Source organism: Haliotis asinina, chromosome 9, assembly GCF_037392515.1.
Source record: "Haliotis asinina isolate JCU_RB_2024 chromosome 9, JCU_Hal_asi_v2, whole genome shotgun sequence".
Taxonomy (NCBI): domain Eukaryota; kingdom Metazoa; phylum Mollusca; class Gastropoda; order Lepetellida; family Haliotidae; genus Haliotis; species Haliotis asinina.
In genome coordinates, this window is record NC_090288.1 from 5,057,467 (window position 1) to 5,077,262 (window position 19,796).

Genomic DNA, 19,796 nt, shown 5'->3' on the forward strand with positions numbered 1-19,796 from the left:
TTAGTTGATTTATTAACGATTAGGTGATAGCAACACAGTGGTCTGTAGAGGCAGCTTGCCAAAGACTGGCATCGAGTTATCTTGAAAATGCAATACAGGAGAAAGTAGTTAACAAATTAACATGTTCAGAGACATTTGTCCCCGACCGCTGTGTTGCTGTATTCTAGTCCATTCTTCACAAACTGAATGTGCAATGGAAAACGAGCAACGCGAGTTTGTAGCTAGGAATATGCTGGCTTAGATGTCTCAGGTATATCATGTGCTAAATAAACACGCAGACCAGCTGCTTCTGCCTGAAGGTTAACTGGCGTTTACATGGCATTTAAGCATGGGATGTGAATGCATAAGGTGCCCATCTACTGTGTTGCTGTCTAGAAGGGTCTTTGGACATTTCTATATTTTCCCGAATCGTCTGTCGGTCATTTTCAGTCCAGATCGACAGAGTACTAAATGACTTGTGTGATGGTCGTTTATACACTCATTAATATTTACATACATATATACATTTTGAGAAAGCAGAAAAGGTTGGGGTGCTGGTTAAGAAATATAAACCATCGTACGCGGACTGCCAGTTTAACCCGGCCCAGTCTCCCTTTGAATGTTTAAACAGACAAAATTATAATTTCCCAATGTATATGCGTGCCAAATGATGAGTGAGTGAGTATGATTTAACTCTGCTTTAAGTGTTAGCGCGACTACAGCTGGACGGGGATGGTTGAAGTAGAAACCATATAATAGATCTGTTATATGGTCTCTGGTTGAAGGAACATCGAGGTGGGATCACGAGTTTCAAGCATGAAGGTTAAAGAAGCTGAGACCTCGGTATCTAAGTCTGTGCTTCCACCACCAAGTTACCCCACTAACTCCTCACCATAAATACTGCAGGTGAACATGTAATCTTTGTTTTATGCACAGACGTCTAGAATGATATACGTTCATTGTTGTAATAAACATGTTGCCAAGGAAACGGGCTTACCACCTTCCGTCTGAAATGAAGAAGAAAGCTTCAAAAGAAAGAGAAATTTGTTGTTGATTATCCCTGATAGTGCTAACGAATTTGTGTCGCATACGTGTTTAGGTGGGTGCACTTACGTGAGTTTAGGCGCGTTTTTAATGTAGTATTATGTGTGACCGCGTGGTTTGTGTGAGAGAATGTACGTTTGTATGATCCCATGTTGTTTATGTGAAAAAATGTATGTTTGTGTGAGCGGAAGAGTGTTTTTTATAGAATGTGTGTTTGAGTGAGAGGACGTAGTTTGGGTGAAAACGAAATGTCTGTGAGAGAAGATGTGATTTGATGTTCGTGTAATAAATGATTTCTGTCGTTGGACTGTCTTGGCCACACACTTTCCACCTCCGTCTGATTTCTTAGGCTGTGAACTTTTTGTGCTCATATTTGGCCCTGCCTTTTGGCATATTATCGTGGGTGAGATTTGTTAAAGGCGACTTAGATCATGATTGTTAGCTGAATCATTGCACGGAAAGCGGAAGGAGTTTTCAAGACAAGGAATTAGGGCAAATCGTGTGTCCTACATAATGTGGGAACGCAGAGAATTACCTTAGACGACGACCCCGACCCCACAACCCCCATCGAACCAATCGGGCACCACTCACCCCGTTTGTGTCCGCCAGTTCACGTACACGGATTTATACATAACAAAATGTCAGTGTAAATCATATCATTATCGTTTATTCCACAAACTGATAAATATAAAAAAAACATATGCACAGTATGCCCAGATCCTAAAATGCACTTTGGCACATTCATTACAAGCTCAAAAGGATATCACTGCTGATATCACGTTAAAATATCTAAAACGTCGCAATGACAAGATTCATTTAAGAAACTGTGGAATAATAAATCTTTGACATCATTTGTAACGAAAACTAATTGAAAACTACAAAACCATTGTTCCTGAACCTGAACAAAAACTTTATTTTCATATTTTAAGCACGTAGCATGCAACACTATTGGATAGAAAGTTGACGTGTATTATTTCTAAAATGTGACAACAGAAATATTACATACAACAATTATTTTGAAAACTACTGTGCGTCGAGGTCAGAAGTAGCCAGGTGTGTTGATTGTCTCTGGGCAATCAATTCTGAAACTGCGGTGGGAGGAGGCAGGGCGATGTATGACTGCCTAATTATCATGGTCTCCGCGGTTTCGAAGCGGAAATAGGCAGAACATGACTTGAATAAGACTCAACAGATATAGTTATCAGACTGTGTTAAAGAGGAAATCATCTTAACACGTAAATATGATCTTGTGTGAACCTGGTACCACAGTATCAATACATCAAGTACAAAATGTCAGTCTTACCTCAAGTGTTTGGTTGAGTATTCAAAATATCCGTGAACAAAGACCTAGTCTTTGGTGTTTTAGGAAGCTGGGTTACGGGCCCGGCAAACGGTGACCTATTTATCAGATACTTCTCTTCATTAAGATCGCTCTGGGGCCTATCCACGAAGCGTTCGTAACGTTACGACAAGTCGTAACTCTCCTCTCTATCACAGACTTACGAATGTCGTAGCGCCATGAAGGCTTTGTGGATCGGATCCCACGATCTTGTACATATTGTGCAACAAATAATTTAGATATTCCATCCTTTATACGTCAGATAGAATTTTGGCTGTCCGTGATTATGTAATAAATAAATCAAAAGCTCCCTTGATTACACCAGTTGAAATATTGTATCCATAATATAATTGATTTACATGAGATTTAATTGTTTACAATTATTCACAAAGTTTACTAGAAACCAACAAGTCTCGAATTCGAGTGATTAAGTGCATATGTCCCATGATACCCATCAAATAGTTCTGGAATTTAACTGTTTAAAGATATATAAGGTGTCTAGAGGAATCTCAACATTAGTCTGTATCACACAGTTTGCCATCAATACACGCTTTAGCTTCCATATTTTGTTGTTTTCCTTTCATGATCTTCAGACCTCAGAATCTTTTTCACTCTATCTATAGATTGAACACGTTGGGATTTTAATAATGTTTTATCATTTTATTATCATTTTCAAGTATCTTACCAAATGATAAGCTTACGGACATCAAGCAAGCACACTGCTGTATGATAAATATCTTGGTTTTCTGTTAAATACACACAACTGGCACACACATTAAATATATAAGTGTGCCTTCAAAAACACAATTGACTTTCGGTTATTTATAAGTGTACAATCTTATGCATTTTCGCAGCTACCTGTAATTGTACTGACAGCCGTGCTTAGATGTAATTCTTATTTATGTTTTGTCCACTTCAGAGCACAAGATAGAAGGACATGAACAGACATCAGAAGAATTAGTAGAATTAGTAGTGAGTGAGTGAGTGAGTTTAGTTTTACGTCGCGCTTAGCAATATTCCAGCTATATGGCGACGGTCTGTAAATAATCGAGTCTGGACCAGACAATCCAGTGATCAACAACATGAGCATCGATCTGCGCAATGGGGAACCGATGACGTGTGTCAACCAAGTCAGCTAGTCTGACCACCCGATCCCGTTAGTCGCCTCTTACGACAAGCATAGTCACCTTTTATGGCAAGCATGGGTTGCTGAAGGCCTATTCTACCCCGGGACCTTCACGGGTCAGTAGAATTAGTAGAATTAGTAGAATCAGTAGAATCAGTAGAATCAGTAGAATCACTGAGTGTCAGTGTGAAACCGAAAGTTACAGCTCAAACTTTCTTCTCCTCAAAGTACTTCACACCCTTTTTGAAGGTAAAAAAATACCCTGACATTGCAACAAAACCCACATTCAGAGGTTCAATATAGTTTAGAACTAATTCAGCACCCCTGTTCATGATTATGATTGTGTTCAGTGTAAAGCATACCATAATGTATTATTTCTGTTCATGGCTAGAGATTGGGATTAATTAATTCAGTTCATGATAAAAAGTATATCATTCAATATTTCTCTTCCAGATTACACAAAATACATGTATGTCGATTTATCGTCATGATTAGAGATTAAGATTAAATACTCCACTTAATGATTGACAGGAGATAATTCAAAAGGTCTTCTAATGACAAGATAAAATGCAGCAATGTCTCTGTTCATGATTAGAAATAGTGATCAAACAGTACAGTTCATGATAGACAGGATATGATTCAATATTTCTCTCAGTGAAGAGAGAGTTATTAAATCATTTAGTTCGTGATACAAAGAACATAATTCAATATTGTCCACTATTGGACATACCGGTATCCTGTCCATGATTACAAATAGTGATTAAACACATCAGCTCATGTTTAATAGGGCATAATTCTCTCCATGATCAGACAAAATGTACTACTAGTTCTCCTCGTGATCAGAGGTTGTGGTTAAATACTCAAGTTCATGAAAGACAGGTCATAATTCAATACTTCTCTCCATGATAAGACACAATACATTAATATTTTGGCTCACGAATACATATAGGCTTTAACTGCTTCTGTTCATGATAAACAGGAAACAAGATTTAATATTTCTAATCGATGATTGTTCAGGATAAATCATTATTTCCTGTCATGATGGGAGATAGTGAATACATTCTTCAGTTCATAATAAAGATGTCTTAATATAATATTTCTCTCTGTGATTACAGAAAGTATAAGCATATGATTAGGCTTAAAGCAATTCATTAGAGAAAAGCTGATCATAAATCTTTATGGCCATGATCAGACATGAAATGACTCAATACTTCTATTCACTCTTAACAGATATTTCCACGAAAGATCATAGAATGAATTTAATTTAGCTTCACTAAAGTATATGCTTTTACATATATATATGTAACAAATATTTCCGTAAAATTTATGTTATGTACCTTACACGTTTCAAACTCAATGACTACAAAATATGTCGATATTTCTCGTCATGATTAGACATTAAGATTAAATACTCCATTTCCTGATTGACACAATCTCTTCTCACAGTGGTTACTTGTCACATTTTTCTACGTAGGAAGATATGACAAGTAACCTCTGTGGGAAGAGAATGGATTGACAGGATATAATTCAACGGCTATTCCATTTAGTTATTATTCGTTGGTGTTAATTAGCTATTAGCAGTTATGCCTAACAAATCAGTTTTATTGACATGAAATGTACAGAGTTTTGTTTTTGCAAGATATTTTGTAACAAAGCTACATTGGACATATGTTATTGTCCTGAACACAACTCTTCTTATTTAGAAAGATACATTTAGGAATGTTACGTTAATTTTTATTCAGAACTCTTTAAAATTTAATTTACTGACACCAAAGATCAACAGTTGTGATAACCAATGTGTGCATTGTTTTTCAGTTTCATAACAAACACTTCATATTATTGTGCTTTCACTGAACACAATTCGTGCAATGTTATCAGTTAATAACAGTTTATGATTTTAAGTTGTCTCTGTTGATTGTTATTTACCGACATCAAACTTAGACAGTGTTGATAGCTAGTGGGTGCATTGGTTTTCAGTTTTCACTAGATAACAAAGATCCTTTGGATATATATTATTGATATACATTATTGTGCCTTCAGTGAACATCATTCTTCTTCATCTTATTTTCCCAGATTATGTTAGGAAATGATTATAATGATTAATATTAATGCACCATATATAATTGCATTTGTGAAAGCTCTTTTGTTTCACAGACAAATGCTTTTAGATTTAAGAAATGCTTTTTCACACTGTTTCTATCAGTAGTTTATATATATCACAGAAACATTATCAAATATTATATCTAATAAAGGTTTCACGGTTAGAACAGTTTCTTCTACAAAAAATACCAATGCATATTTCTTAAATGTTTCTCTTTTCGTTTGTTACGTGTTGTTACGTTTGCCTTCGTATTGTATTAATAAATTGTTTTTCATTTAATATATATATTGATAGATCAGAAAGTTCTGGCAATCTAAAACGTGCTATGAAAATGCCAAACCGTATTTCACGCAAAAAAACAACTCACGTTCATACAAGGGTTAGGTACAAACCTGACTTGCTTTGTGACTTCCTGTCTAACAGTCGTCCTGAAAACAAGGCCATTGCCAGTCGCCACCTCGCCACACCATCCTTCCATTGTGCTTTACCCACATATCTACACACGTGGACAACCTCTGACCTCTACGCACGTGACTTAAAGAGCTAATGATAGTGTTGCTGCCGTGATGTCGTGTTTCACCAAGGGTCTTAGCTGTGGCCAAAGCAGGCTCTGAATGGCCGGAGAAAACGGGAGAATGCCTGAAAATAATGACTGAAATCAGTCGTGACTTGAAGCAAGTTTTTAAAAAACGTGCATACATTTCAGTGTCTGGCAAGGCCTTGATTGACATCATGAGTGTCTATCGACAGACCTGGGATGTGGTGATAAATATCAACCAGGGCCTAGATCCTCTAAGCTCTCTCAGCACTAGATAGTCGTAAGTGTCATGCATTACAAAGGTCACATGCAACGTAAAACACAACTTTGCAGATTCTGTCATCTTTCGGTATGTACTTACCGAAACAAATCATAAAAAAGCCAATTCAATCTATAACGTCGGGGGAAAAACGCGATGAGCAGTGAGCAGTAATCTAATATTGGTTGTGCACATATGCAAGTATATAATCTACTAGTTACATGAAAAAGTCATGTTGATTGTGATAAGCAGATTGTCACAGAAAATTCAATGTCTGTTTCACTGACACCTATATGTCTGCCTGCCTGCCTGGCTGTCTGCTAATGACAATATGCAATGAACAACTTCAATCACTGACCACATGCAATTTGAAATCAACACCTATCGGGCTTTTAAGTTTTAAACAAAGCGACGGCTAAGCGTAGCGGCAAACGAACCAGTGGCCAATCACAAGGTGTCGTTACACATGAGTGCACATCCACCGGCCGACTGGGTTCGATATCACGGCTGCTTCGTTTCAAGGGAGGTACACCGAAGTATAAAGTATTGAACTTTTGATTTGCGATTATACGCTTTTAATTTTGTTTATTTGTTTGTTTGTTTGTCACAATCACCAAAGCAGTTTATATATCATGATCAAGTGATAACTGTGCTTTAATTATGTTTGATATTTTGGTTGCATGTGAACATTAACTTACGACTATCTTACGGCTAAGAGAGCTTCGAAAATCTATTCTCAGTTGCGTCTCAAGCGTTTTGTAGTAAGGTACAAAACGCTCATGCGCAGAGTTGCTGAAGACCATTTAAAACCCGCGGACCCGTGAAGGTCCCGGGGTAGAATAGGCCTTCAGCAACCCATGCTTGCCATAAAAGGCGACTCAGCTTGTCGTAAGAGGCGACTAACGGGATCGGGTGGTCAGGCTCGCTGACTTGGTTGACGCATGTCATCGGTTCCCATTTGCGCAGATCGATGCTCATGTTGTTGATCACTGGATTGTCTGGTCCAGACTCGATTATTTACAGACCGCCGCCATATAGCTGTAATATTGCTGAATGCGGCGTAAAACTAAACTCACTCACTCACTCACTTTAAAACCCGCGTGTTCATGGGTTTGTCTCTGTCTGATTTCGGTAACTGTCAGCTGATAAACTAACACAATCAGACACTAGAAACAGACTAGAAGGCACTGTCAAACTTCGGCATTTACGTTTCAGGTATCCGAATCATCGTTTTGTTGATTCACCTTGGCTTGGTCATCATGTAAATCAAAACAAACAGAACAACCAACGGCATTGAATAAACATGATGCAATGATTACTTTAGTGGTCGAAGATAGATTATTTATTTGATGTTATTTATCAACAGCAGGTGTACCTACCCGACGAATGCGTTTGCAGATGCCTGTTGTCTCCTTTGTTGAGGATTCCACTGGAAGTAAACAGATGATATTATTGATATGTTTCCTGAAACAGTACACCTGCAGCCCCTCAATCAACCTCGGGAAACAGAACGTTATACTAGAGGATGTGAAGTCTCACACTCTGAAAATGTATAAGCTTCACAGAAACAAACAACTACAGGACGAGTTCATGTTCATAACATTATATATTACATTACACTATATTAACTACTGAAATGTGATAGAGGCCCGACTGAGACCTGAATCCGTACTAAAACAGACTTACTCCATGGAGAATTATATAGCATTAGAGTTATGACTTGGCAAAAAGGAAGTGGTATGGTTCAGGGAGTGGGAGAATGAATGGAGAGTGTTTGACAGGTAGATGTTTTAGATAATATACCTACCATCCAAACACCACTCCATACAAAAAGTTATTTGGAACCCGTGAAGGTCCCGGGGTAGAATAGGATTTCAGCAACCCATGCTTGCCATAAAAGGCGACTCAGCTTGTCGTAAGAGGCGACAAACGGGATCGGGTGGTCAGGCTCGCTGGCTTGGTTGACGCGTGTCATCGGTTCCCATTTGCGCAGATCGATGCTCATGTTGTTGATCACTGGATTGTCTGGTCCAGATTCGATTATTTACAGACCGCCGCCATATAGCTGTAATATTGCTGAGTGCGGCGTAAAACTAAACTCACTCACTCACGTTATTTGGATTGTGGATATGCTTGAAGATTTTACGAGAGCTTCCGGCTTAGTATGTCAGCTCGTTTGTAGATTCATTCATGAACTCAAATTCATTACTAAGTCAATATCGTGCAACAAACTATTTCCTCTGTACGAACGTCTTACCCGAAAATGGATGGTATGAAACACACTCTGAAATAATCATCCTTCAAGTGTTCAGTGTCTGTAATAGTTTCTGACCAACAGCGTCAACAAGTATTACAGCCATTCTCAGTTAAAATGTACAATGACCATGTTCACAAAACTGCATTACTTTTAAGTAGAGTCATTTTAGAATATATTACTGAATATTCAGCACTCAGGCACAAACAATAACGGATCTTTACACTGTTGTATCCTGAAGTTACAATGAAGTTCACGTAACGACATCCAAGTCACAAACACCAGCTGCCTTTCAAAACTGCAATACACTCATGGTATTTTCAACAGAATAAGATAGACAGTTTTATGTGTCGTTTGTGTGGAACAGCACTGTGAACATCCGGGCGTGTAGTTTAGTATTTAAGATTTTGTATACTAGGCATGAAGGGAAATGCCTGTGTTAAAGTTTATACGCTTTTTCAATGATAGCGCAAAAACCAAATTGCTGCGTTTATATTGTCACATGTCTCTGTGATACTGTATCTTATGCAATAATCACACATGCTGAATCACAGTCATCTGTGTAACACCTCATTCTATTCTTGAGTAACGTAAATTACAAGGTTTCATTAAGTTTAACACAAAATCAACAACACCACACGACAAAAGGTGCAACTCTTAAATGTTTTTATTTAGAGGAGTTTTGTATCCCCCGCCACAACGAATTTGAGGGGATATAGAAAAAGAGTTCCGTAAGTCCGTCCGTGCGTCCGCCATCTTTCTCCGAAGCATATCTCCTAAACTATTCGTGACAGCTTAACCAATCTTGGTACACATGTCAAGCATGATCCTAAGATCACTTTGGGGGTTAAATCCAGACATGATTTTGTTTATTGCGGTTTCCATGGAAACTTGACCATGGCTGTGAAACTTCCAAACTATGCATGCTCGCTTCATTAAACTTGGTACACATGTCAAGGATGATCCCTAGATGTGCCTTTAGTGGACTGGATAAAGATATGAACTATATTTTGTTGTGGTTTCCATGGAAACATGACTTATAAGCTGTGGTTTTGAGGATGTTAACAACGCTGGAAATGGTTCTGTTTACATCTCTAAATCTAAATCTCTCCCACCTAAACCCAGGTTTGCTGCTTTGTCACTTGTTAAAAAACATATTTTCCAATATGCAGCTTACTTTATCCAACGGGGATTTATACAGAAACGATTAATGTAGAAACAATGAGAAGTAATGTACCTCACAGTTTCTGTAATTTACGTTACAAGGTAATGCGTGGAAGTCAAAGAAAGGTTTTCATGAAATGTGTCTGAATTATGAAAACTACTTAACTTGATTGATCAATATATTATTGTAATGCCACAAAAATGTAACTCGGAAACATTACACATGATGTGGCTAAACGGTAGAGTCATCCTTATCATTGGAAAACATCCTTTCCAGTTCAAGAAACTCCCGTTCACCAAAGTACACATTCAAATGATGTGCAGGAGTGGCCACTGCCTCCGATACGTGATTGCATACTAGGCATTTACACTTACACGGGATTTCTGAACATCTACTGAACAAAAAAAATATATTAAAAAGTCAATTACATCCTTAGCTTGAGTGTCCAGGATGAGGCCAGCATTGTTGCGTATTTAGTGATTTAATGTTTGAAAACATACACTGTTACGTTATCAGTTTAAAAGCATCAGGGCCAGCAACGATTCCTATTAGACTTATTTTATTGTGGCCGTCTTTTCTGTCTCTTTCTCATGCTTGATTTTAAATGTTCTTAAGTATAAAAGCTCACTTTGAAATTTTATTATGCCGGTTTATAAAGTTTACCTGTCTTTGTGTCATTATCTGGAAAAGAGCCATGGACGGCAATGTCTTTCTCCGACAGCTAGTGAGTTTGTAAGTGAGTGAGTGGGTTTAGTTTTACGCCGCACTCAGCAATATTCCAGCCATATGGTGGCGGCCTGTAAATAATCGAGTCGGGACTAGACAATCCATTGACCAACAGCATGAGCATCGATTTGTGCAACTGGGAAATGATGACATGTGACAACCAAGTTAGCGAACCTGACCTCCCGATCGCGTTAGTCGCCTCTTACGACAAGCATAGTCGCCGTTTATGGCAATCATGGGTTGCTGAAGGCCTATTCTACCCCGGAACTTCACGTTCACCGACAGCTAGAAAATCTATCCAAATGTAAAGGAACAACCAGTTTCCAATATTGTCTCAAATATGTGTGAATCATAGTGTGGCTACTGCAGTTTACCATAAACTTCTATTACATTTGAGGGTTATTGATTTCCTATAAATATCTCCTTCAGTTTAAGAAAAGAGGGGACTTAGTCCGGCAGCATTTATACAATTTAGCTCATTAGCTAATCAACATCGACGCTCCCCTTACCTTCGTTTTCTGATTCTTGTGACTTGTTGTCATCTCCTGCTGGAGTTGTTGCACGTGAGTTTTGGGCATCTGTTGCTGGTGTAGGTGCACGTGAGACGTTGCCATCTGCTGCTGGTGCGCGTGAGACGCTGTCGTCTGCTGCTTGTGCACGTGAAACGCTGTCGTCTGCTGCTGGTGCATGTGAGACGCTGCCATCTACTGCTGGTATCGTTACACGTGAGGTTTGGGCATCTGCTGCTGGTGTAGGTGCACGTGAGACGCTGTCGTCTGCTGCTGGTGCACGTGAGACGCTGTCGTCTGCCTCTGGTGCACGCGAGACGCTGTCGTCGACTGCTGGCATCGTTGCACGTGAGGTTTGAGCATCTGCTACCTGTGTTGTTCCATGTGTGATGCTGGTACTTGATGTTGGCGTGGTGGCAGGTGAGGAGTGGACACCGGATGTTTGTGTGGTGGCACGTGCATCTTCACATTTCAAGTCCTCACTCACGATGGAACGAAGTGACATCCTGCAGTAGGAGAACGTATTATAGACAACGGCTATGTCGTCAGTGATATACACTGTCATTACATGTAGGTCTGGAATTAGCAATGTGGCGCACAAGGATAATATACTCATGGTCACGAACAAGGGAACACCTAGCTGAAAGTACAAGTGTTCCTTTAATCTTTTCCAGGTTTCTTCACAAGTCTTGTTTTGCACTGCATGTGAAATTATGGAAAAGAATAAAAAAACATATATACTTTCAGGTGTTCCCTCATTAATTTCCATGAGTTTATATCGTAAATATGAGTCATTACATAAAAGCGCAAACACTATTTATTTTTTTATTATTATTTATTTATTCTAATTAACATCCAATGCACACACATGTAACAGTGGAATAAGTGTTCATCTATTTACCACCTTAACAAAACTAGCCGCCTCAGTGGTGTAGTGGTTAAACGTCCACCCGGAGAGCGGTATGTAACTAAATATGGTACTTGTTGGTCCCTGGCTGGCGCTCGGCACTAATGGGTAAGACAAGGACTGGTCGGCTCGAAGCTTGAGTGGGTCTTCATTCTTAACTGGTATCTCAGTGAGCTAGCACTATATACCAGCCTAAGTATGAGCTTGTGCAAACGGCCACACAGACACAGGCATGCATGTCGTCATGTGAGCGAAATATTTTTAAGAACGACGTTAAAAATCATTTCACCTCCCCTCACCCCAACAAAACTTTGCGTTGAAATCGGCAACCAAATGACCTCTAATATATGGGGCAGGTTCGAACTGAATGTCGGATAAACACCATAAAATCTTGACAGCTTATGCCAAAAATAACATTTAAAATCGGCATGCGTCTACGAATTTCTGATATCTATTTTCGTCGTTTTACATCACACACATATGTACTTTTTAACTGCACCCAACACAAGTACCTGTCTTGGAGAGACTCTGTCATGGCGGACCTAGATTCGGCTGGTTCTGAGGTGGTGGTCTGACTATCAGAGCTTGCGCTTTAAGGAAACAAGGAAACAAACATGATTGTCCCGACTGAACATGTTATTAAATTTAATTTGAAAGCAATAATTCTAATGATGCTGTGTGCACATACTGTACAACAAATGCTAAGGACCAAACCATTGACTGAGGATGACTACTTTGACCCTTAATAACAAGACTAGTATATAACTTTTTAATAAGATGTCTTTGGGAACGAGAAAGAACAATGTCAGTGTCACTTCCATCTGTTCTAACAGAAAGGCAGCTTCAAACCTGACGTTAGTCCGTTTGGCTCGAAAAACGGACCGATGAATTGCAATGTAACTCGAAAGCTAATAAGCATAACATACTCAGTGAAACGCTGATCATAATCAAAACATCACACCAACACTGTGAGGTTTTTGCAAAATGTATGTCCTAATAATTAAAATGTTGTTTAACTAAAATATTGACACAGTTCACTGTTTATTACGAGGGAGGAGTGCAGAGAAAGGGACAGCCAAGTGTTATTTATTCATTAACCTTTGCAGTGCTGTCTCCACGCTTTCTCGCACACCTATACCATAAATGGTTGTGCTTTAGAATAGGCACAAACATGATCCTTACAATTCGGCAAGGACTAGTACCAGCAAAGTGAGTTCATCTCAATACTGCATATCTGTCTTCTTCTCCTCTTGTAGTTATCACGACAATCATACACTTACTTGGATATGTCATTTCATTTAAACATCCATTTGATATTGCGAGAACCGAAGACGACAAAGCGATTGTCTCATGTTGTCGCTTTGTCGTTTCATGAAATCGCTTTCTCGCCTCCCAATGTTAAGGCGAGAACGCGATGGCCCTAATCAGCCATCATAGAATCAAGCTCTGTCCCAATGTAGTATGTTAATCCAGAACTAAATTATGACTTCTTTGATTGACGAGTTGTGTATCCATTAAAAAAGCCTATCCTCAGTCATTATCTCACATAGTGGCGGAGGGAAGTTCATTTTTTTAATTAGTCTTAGAACACTTACGATTCATAGAACACCAGCTCATTGTCCGGGGTGGTGGCTGTTCCCGGTTTCCTTGCACTGAAACCACATACCCCATACTGTATAAACTACATACCACATACTGTATAAACTACATACCACATACTGTATAAACCACATACCCCATACTGTATAAACTACATACCCCATACTGTATAAACTACATACCACATACTGTATAAACTACATACCACATACTGTATAAACTACATACCACATACTGTATAAACCACATACCACATACTGTATAAACCACATACCCCATACTGTATAAACCACATACCCCATACTGTATAAACTACATACCCCATACTGTATAAACCACATACCCCATACTGTATAAACTACATACCACATACTGTATAAACCACATACCCCATACTGTATAAACCACATACCACATACTGTATAAACTACACATCACATACTGTATAAACTACATACCACATACTGTATAAACCACATACCCCATACTGTATAAACCACATACCCCATACTGTATAAACTACATACCACATACTGTATAAACTACCTACCCCATACTGTATAAACCACATACCCCATACTGTATAAACTACATACCACATACTGTATAAACCACATACCACATACTGTATAAACCACATACCACATACTGTATAAACCACATACCACATACTGTATAAACTTTACAGAGCACACTAGACTGCTATCCCATGATAAGGATGAGGATGTAATGATTGTTTTGTGAAATGGCTAATTTGTTTTGGCATTGTTTTCATATGTTCACTTTGTCCTTAATATACATTGACCTTCTTTTGATGTTTTCGGAACTCCGGAGTTTGGCTTTTAGATTAAAAGAAAAACACCCCCCCCCCCAAAAAAAAAAAAACAACAACAACAAACAAACAAACAAACAAAACAAAACAAAACAAACTTTAATATCCTCGAAAATGCGAAAGGTCGTCTGGTGAAAATGATAGGGGCGAGTAATTCTAAATGAAAAATTATCTGATTTTGAAAATGTAAGGATTTATCTTCCATCCAAAGTCAAGGGCGCCAACCAGAACATCGAATGGCAGCTTGATCAGCTGAAAAGGTTCTAAAGAATGCCCACGTGATTTGTCGGTGTAACGTACGTCATTGCTTTGATTTGAATATTGTCACTGACTGACGTGACATGTATGGAGTCCACCTTATCTTACATTGAGCCTTTGACTAACCTCTCTGCAGCCTTCATGGCGAGGAGAGACTCTCTGTAGAAGGCCTGGATCTCCTGCTGGTTAAGGGCGGGGAGTTCCGGGGAGCTTGGAGGCTCGGGGGACTCGCTGAAAGTGAGGGAACGTTGTGACGCCAGATTCTGGTAATCTCTTGTTTTGTACGTATTGTAAGCCATTCTGGATGATGATGGCGGTGGTGACCTCAAAAAGACGAAGTTTCCCTTCAGAATCGATTTTCTATAGGTTGCCACAAACTTACTTAATCGTTACTTCCGACCCCGAAATTGAGCTAAACGTCATGCAAAATTCAGGCCACAAAAAGACACACACCCGTCCATGTCACACACCATGACGTCCATCCTTCAAACGGAATCCTTCTCACTCCAACCACCCCTCTCACAGACTATGACGCTCAATCTTCAAACAGACCACAGCTAGTCTTCACCCAAACCTATCATAGACCATGAGAGACACTACCCACCTTTTAAACAGACCACAGCTACTCTCCACCTACCCCCTTCACAGACCACCACGACCGTCCACCATTCAAACAGACAACCATACTCCACTCACCCCTGTTTCTCTGGGAGTGGCTCCGACGCACTGGCCCCTCCGCTGTGGGTGTCCTCTGGGGAGCTCACCGTCTCCACTGGGGGAAGCCCTGTCCCCGAGTAGTTTATTCTACACCAATGGACGTGTGAACGTGTGAACAACGGTTAAGCAGATGGGGATAGATCCATTACGCGTTCGTAGCACTCATCATTCGTAAGTCTAATATGAAGTATTTACCGATGATAGCTCGTAACATTACACACACTTTGTGAATTCCTACCATGCTGTTTGGGAAATTTAGAGACCCACCCCACCCACACATAGAAAGGGAATAAGAAATAATAATAACAACTTTTAAAAATCCATAAATCCTAAAAATCCTAACAGAATGTAAAAATATGTTTCGATTCAGTAATATTTTAGTCCTTAAACAACCTAGCCAAATATTTCAAATATTCAGTGCCCTAAAAATGTAATTAAAGGAGGAGCCAAAACATGAAATTTGTAGTCAAATAGTTCTCTTTGTACCAGTACAAATGATTTAAAACACTATACTGTCACTCGTTCTGGCATTTGGTGCATTTTCGTTTTTTTCAATGACAGGTTCGTAAGCAGATATTGACACCTTTTACTTCAATTACAATTTACAATTGTCACTTGAGTTTCAAATAAATATAATATAGTATAAAATGTCAAAAGGAGTGATAATTACAGCAGTCATCGGTGCATGTAAGGTTAAATATCTGCACTTGTAATAAGTTCAAGAAGGAAGTTCATGCATACGCATCAAAGAAAGTCAAGGAACACCCCAATATCCAATATCTATGTACTATATGAATCATAATATGAACTATCAAATGCATTAATATTGGAAGGTCTTACCGTTTTTGTTGGGAATATTTAGTGTTTCTTTGTCAGAAAGATAATTAAATCTTTACCCAACCCTTGGCAAGTAAACCAAGCACCCCTACCTCCTGATGCCGATGACCCTCCTGGGGTTGCCACGCCCATCCCTTGTAGGGGGCGGGGATCCGTCTTGTCTGTAGGTAAAACAATGTCAATCAGACCCTAATTATAAGTTGTCAAGTACATGTCATCAGTTTGTTCTTCATGTTGTATTCTGTATCAAGTGGACAAAATAAACAACGTGCAATTATCCAGTCAAGTGACGAATACAACGTGAAGACACCTACATTCTCCAGCTGGCGTCTTTATATTAGTCTGTACAACTGTATAATGAGTACTGAAGTTGTGTATGTATTTGAATATATACAATCAGGTGCGTAAATACATAAACAGGGACAGCAGTTATTTGATCTGGGTAAATATACTATATACATACGAATATACTTATCGTATGCAGGGTTGTGAAGTTGTCATTTGATCAGAAATATATTGGATCTGCCAGTTAAAGAGGTACACAGCAGTGCTGTGGATTTTAAGGGCATTTAACACTTCTTATAATGTTTGGTTCCAAGTAAAGTTTACCAAACGGAGGGACCTCAGTCCTGATCCACCAAACGGTGGTAGAGCTACGGCATTAGTGAGTCTTTGATAAACTATAGAGTCCCGACAGATAGTAACGTTACGAAAGCTTTGTGGATCTCCACTCAGCAGAGTTTCATGCCGATCAACTAGACATTAGCAACTGTATCTGTCAGAAATTTGTTTTTGTTAATAAGTAGTCATTGTTTACAGACGCTACAAACGAACCAGTTTGTATTTTTTAGGAAAAAAAATAACATACCCGTTATCCATTCCGTGGAATACAATTCCTCCTCGTCTTGTTGAATCTTTACTGGAAACAAACTCTACCCTCCAAGCGCTGTCTGCGTGAAGCAGAAAATGCTGTGAGTCTTCTGTGACGTCACAACTGTGTAATGCGTCACGGCATTTGTGATGACGTCATAGTCGTGTAAACGTCACATAATAAACTTATTCGGGTCTTCGCGATTTGCATTTGGCTGTCTCTAATCTAAGTGGCCTAACGAGTCACTTGGGTGAAATTTATTTAATCAGTTAGGCCTAGGGGTTGTTCGGGCGTTGACTAAGCCACTTGGCAGTGTCACGTGAATTATTTGAAATTTTTTGAAAATACATGTTTATTTGCTCTTGTGCATTTATATTTAGAAGTTATTACAGATTTTAGATTCCAGTTTGCTAATGTGTTTGTCCTCGTGCCGTGTTCATTTCCGGTCTTCTACCAAAGTTATACCTTTCAAGCACACATCTCCCGAAGAGGCTTTGACGGGCGAGATCAACTGTCCTCGTGAGCTGTACTATGCAAAGTGTCAGGTGAGACAAACCGCACCCCGTCTCTTAAGGGAGGAGATTCTTCAACAGCTAAAAGACGAGGGCTTGGTCGTCGACCGTCAGTCCAGCGAAGGAGTGGCTTTCTCTGTCCCTGAGGGGAGGGGGTTGGTGTTGTGGTTGGGGGTGATGGCTGGGGTTGGTACGTAGTTGTTCCCCGTGGCAAAGCGACCCGTGAAGGTCCCGGGGTGGAATAGACCTTCAGCAACCCATGCTTGCCATAAAAGGCGACTATGCTTGTCGTAAGAGGCGACTAACGGGATCGAGTGGTCAGACTCGCTAACTTGGTTGACACATGTCATCGGTTCCCAATTGCGCAGATCGATGCTCTCGTTGTTGATCACTGGACTGTCTGGTCCCGACTCGATTATTTACAGACCGCCACCATATGACTGGAATATTGCCGAGAGCGGCATAAAACTAAACTCACTCACTCCGTGGGGAAGCTCCCCGACGTCTGGAGCATAACCCAGTGCGATGCTTCTACACAGCTGAGAAGGGACAGAAGGCTGATCTTTTTCGACTGGACAGGTGAAATTTGAAAGAGGGGTCTAGCTTCATATCTCTTATTTACTTCAATTAAGGTTTGTCCAGCAAATCCAGAGGCTTTGTGTTGAGTTTATGTTATTTCCTTACAACACGTTTATTTCACACATGTGTGAGGAGACAACTGGACAGAGCAATGAAGCACAAACCTGTTAAGAACGAGAAGAAACGTCCCGATTCATGAAGAAGATGAGGGCGGAACATCAGCTCCAGATGAGGGAGGAGAAACTGAAGAAGCTGGAGGAAGAGAGGGGGGCGAGGAGGAAGAAGCCATTCACAAATTAGATCAGCCAGCCTGATAAACAAAGCGGTAGATGTTTGCATGTAGAGAACAGTGGTTGATGAAAATATGTCAAGAGCATTAACTACAAAAACGATAAGGGGTACAAAGCATAAGCAGCTGACCAAGCGATGCAAGAAGCCAGAAGAGGAAATAGGTTCCAATATACCTCATACGTTTGCAGTGTTTATATCATAAGAATATTTTAGTTTTTGCCAAATTGTGTCTGTAGACTGAACGTATGGAAATCATAAATGAACACCATGCAAAAATATGTATTTATATAATTTACCAACGGTGTACAATTTCTGCATAGCTGTAATTGCTGTCTTCTGAAAGTTTGTAATAAAATGGTTGAAAGTTCATATCGTGTCTGGTTATAATCTTTTGCACTTTTGACATGTGTTGTTTAAAGCTGCATCGCACGTACGCTTGACATCCCTTGCACGGAGTGAATGTTTTCGTTTTAGATATAAGGGGCGAGTAAGCCCGGTTTTACTCCGCTTTCAGCAATATACTCCAGCAACATAACGGTAGGGGAGAACAGTGCTGTAATGCACATATTGTACCCATGTGGGAATCGAACCCAGGTTTCATACACGTATTTGAACTTAGCATCACGCTCTTAATGACTGTTCGGGTCAAATCCTGTTGTGCTAACGTTTTAATGACGCCGTGTTCTAACTAGCGCGTCATTAACTTAATGAAAGTTCATGGGTATCATTAATGTGTCGCCAGCTCCCGTGGAAAAGTGACGGTGGCCACAGAATTTCGTTTGGATTTTCATTCTGAAGCCAAACGGTTCGACCTGTAATAAAATTAAATCTTTTAACAAGTATGTTACACAATGAGTGAAAAACAAACATCATTTTGATGATGTTGATTATGTTAGTTATATAATTATTTTCGCTCGCTGGCTTTCTTGCTCGTTGAACCCATGAAGACGGGGGTTACCAATGGTCTTCAGTAATCCATCCCTTACTGTAGTACAGGGCGATTAACAGGATCCGGTGGGCAGGCTCTCTCACTTGGTCGACGCGTCATCGAATCCTTCTTGGATAGATTGATTCTCATGCTGTAGATCACTGGATTGTTTGTTCCAGACTCGATTATATATAAGTCATATAGCTGGAATATTGCCGAGAACACCGTTAAACAACCAACAAACCAACTTTTGACGTCTTGGACGAGAAACGCACGACAAATGGCCTCACAAGTTGAGAATCTCAGTTCTCTTGACTCAAGAGATTGAAATCACGAAATACCTCTTGATGTGAGTTCTGCATAATAAATAGTGTAATCTAATCTTTACCGATTCCTGACACAGTTTCAGTATCATGTGCCTCATT

General features: G+C 39.6%; 1 protein-coding gene and 1 pseudogene across 1 annotated transcript; one reads left to right on the forward strand and one right to left on the reverse strand.

Moving 5' to 3' along the window:
* Positions 1-11,014: 11,014 nt before the first annotated feature.
* LOC137296513 (mucin-1-like) lies at positions 11,015-17,069 on the reverse strand. The gene is made up of 6 exons (XM_067828315.1): positions 17,059-17,069; positions 16,283-16,351; positions 15,333-15,440; positions 14,763-14,867; positions 13,543-13,599; positions 11,015-11,546 (listed from the first exon to the last, which is right to left on the reverse strand). The coding sequence occupies exons 1-6, from the start codon at positions 17,067-17,069 to the stop codon at positions 11,015-11,017; spliced, it is 882 nt and encodes a 293-aa protein (XP_067684416.1).
* Positions 17,070-17,474: 405 nt separating this feature from the next.
* On the forward strand, positions 17,475-18,452 carry LOC137296515 (uncharacterized; annotated as a pseudogene).
* The last annotated feature ends 1,344 nt before the right edge of the window (positions 18,453-19,796 follow it).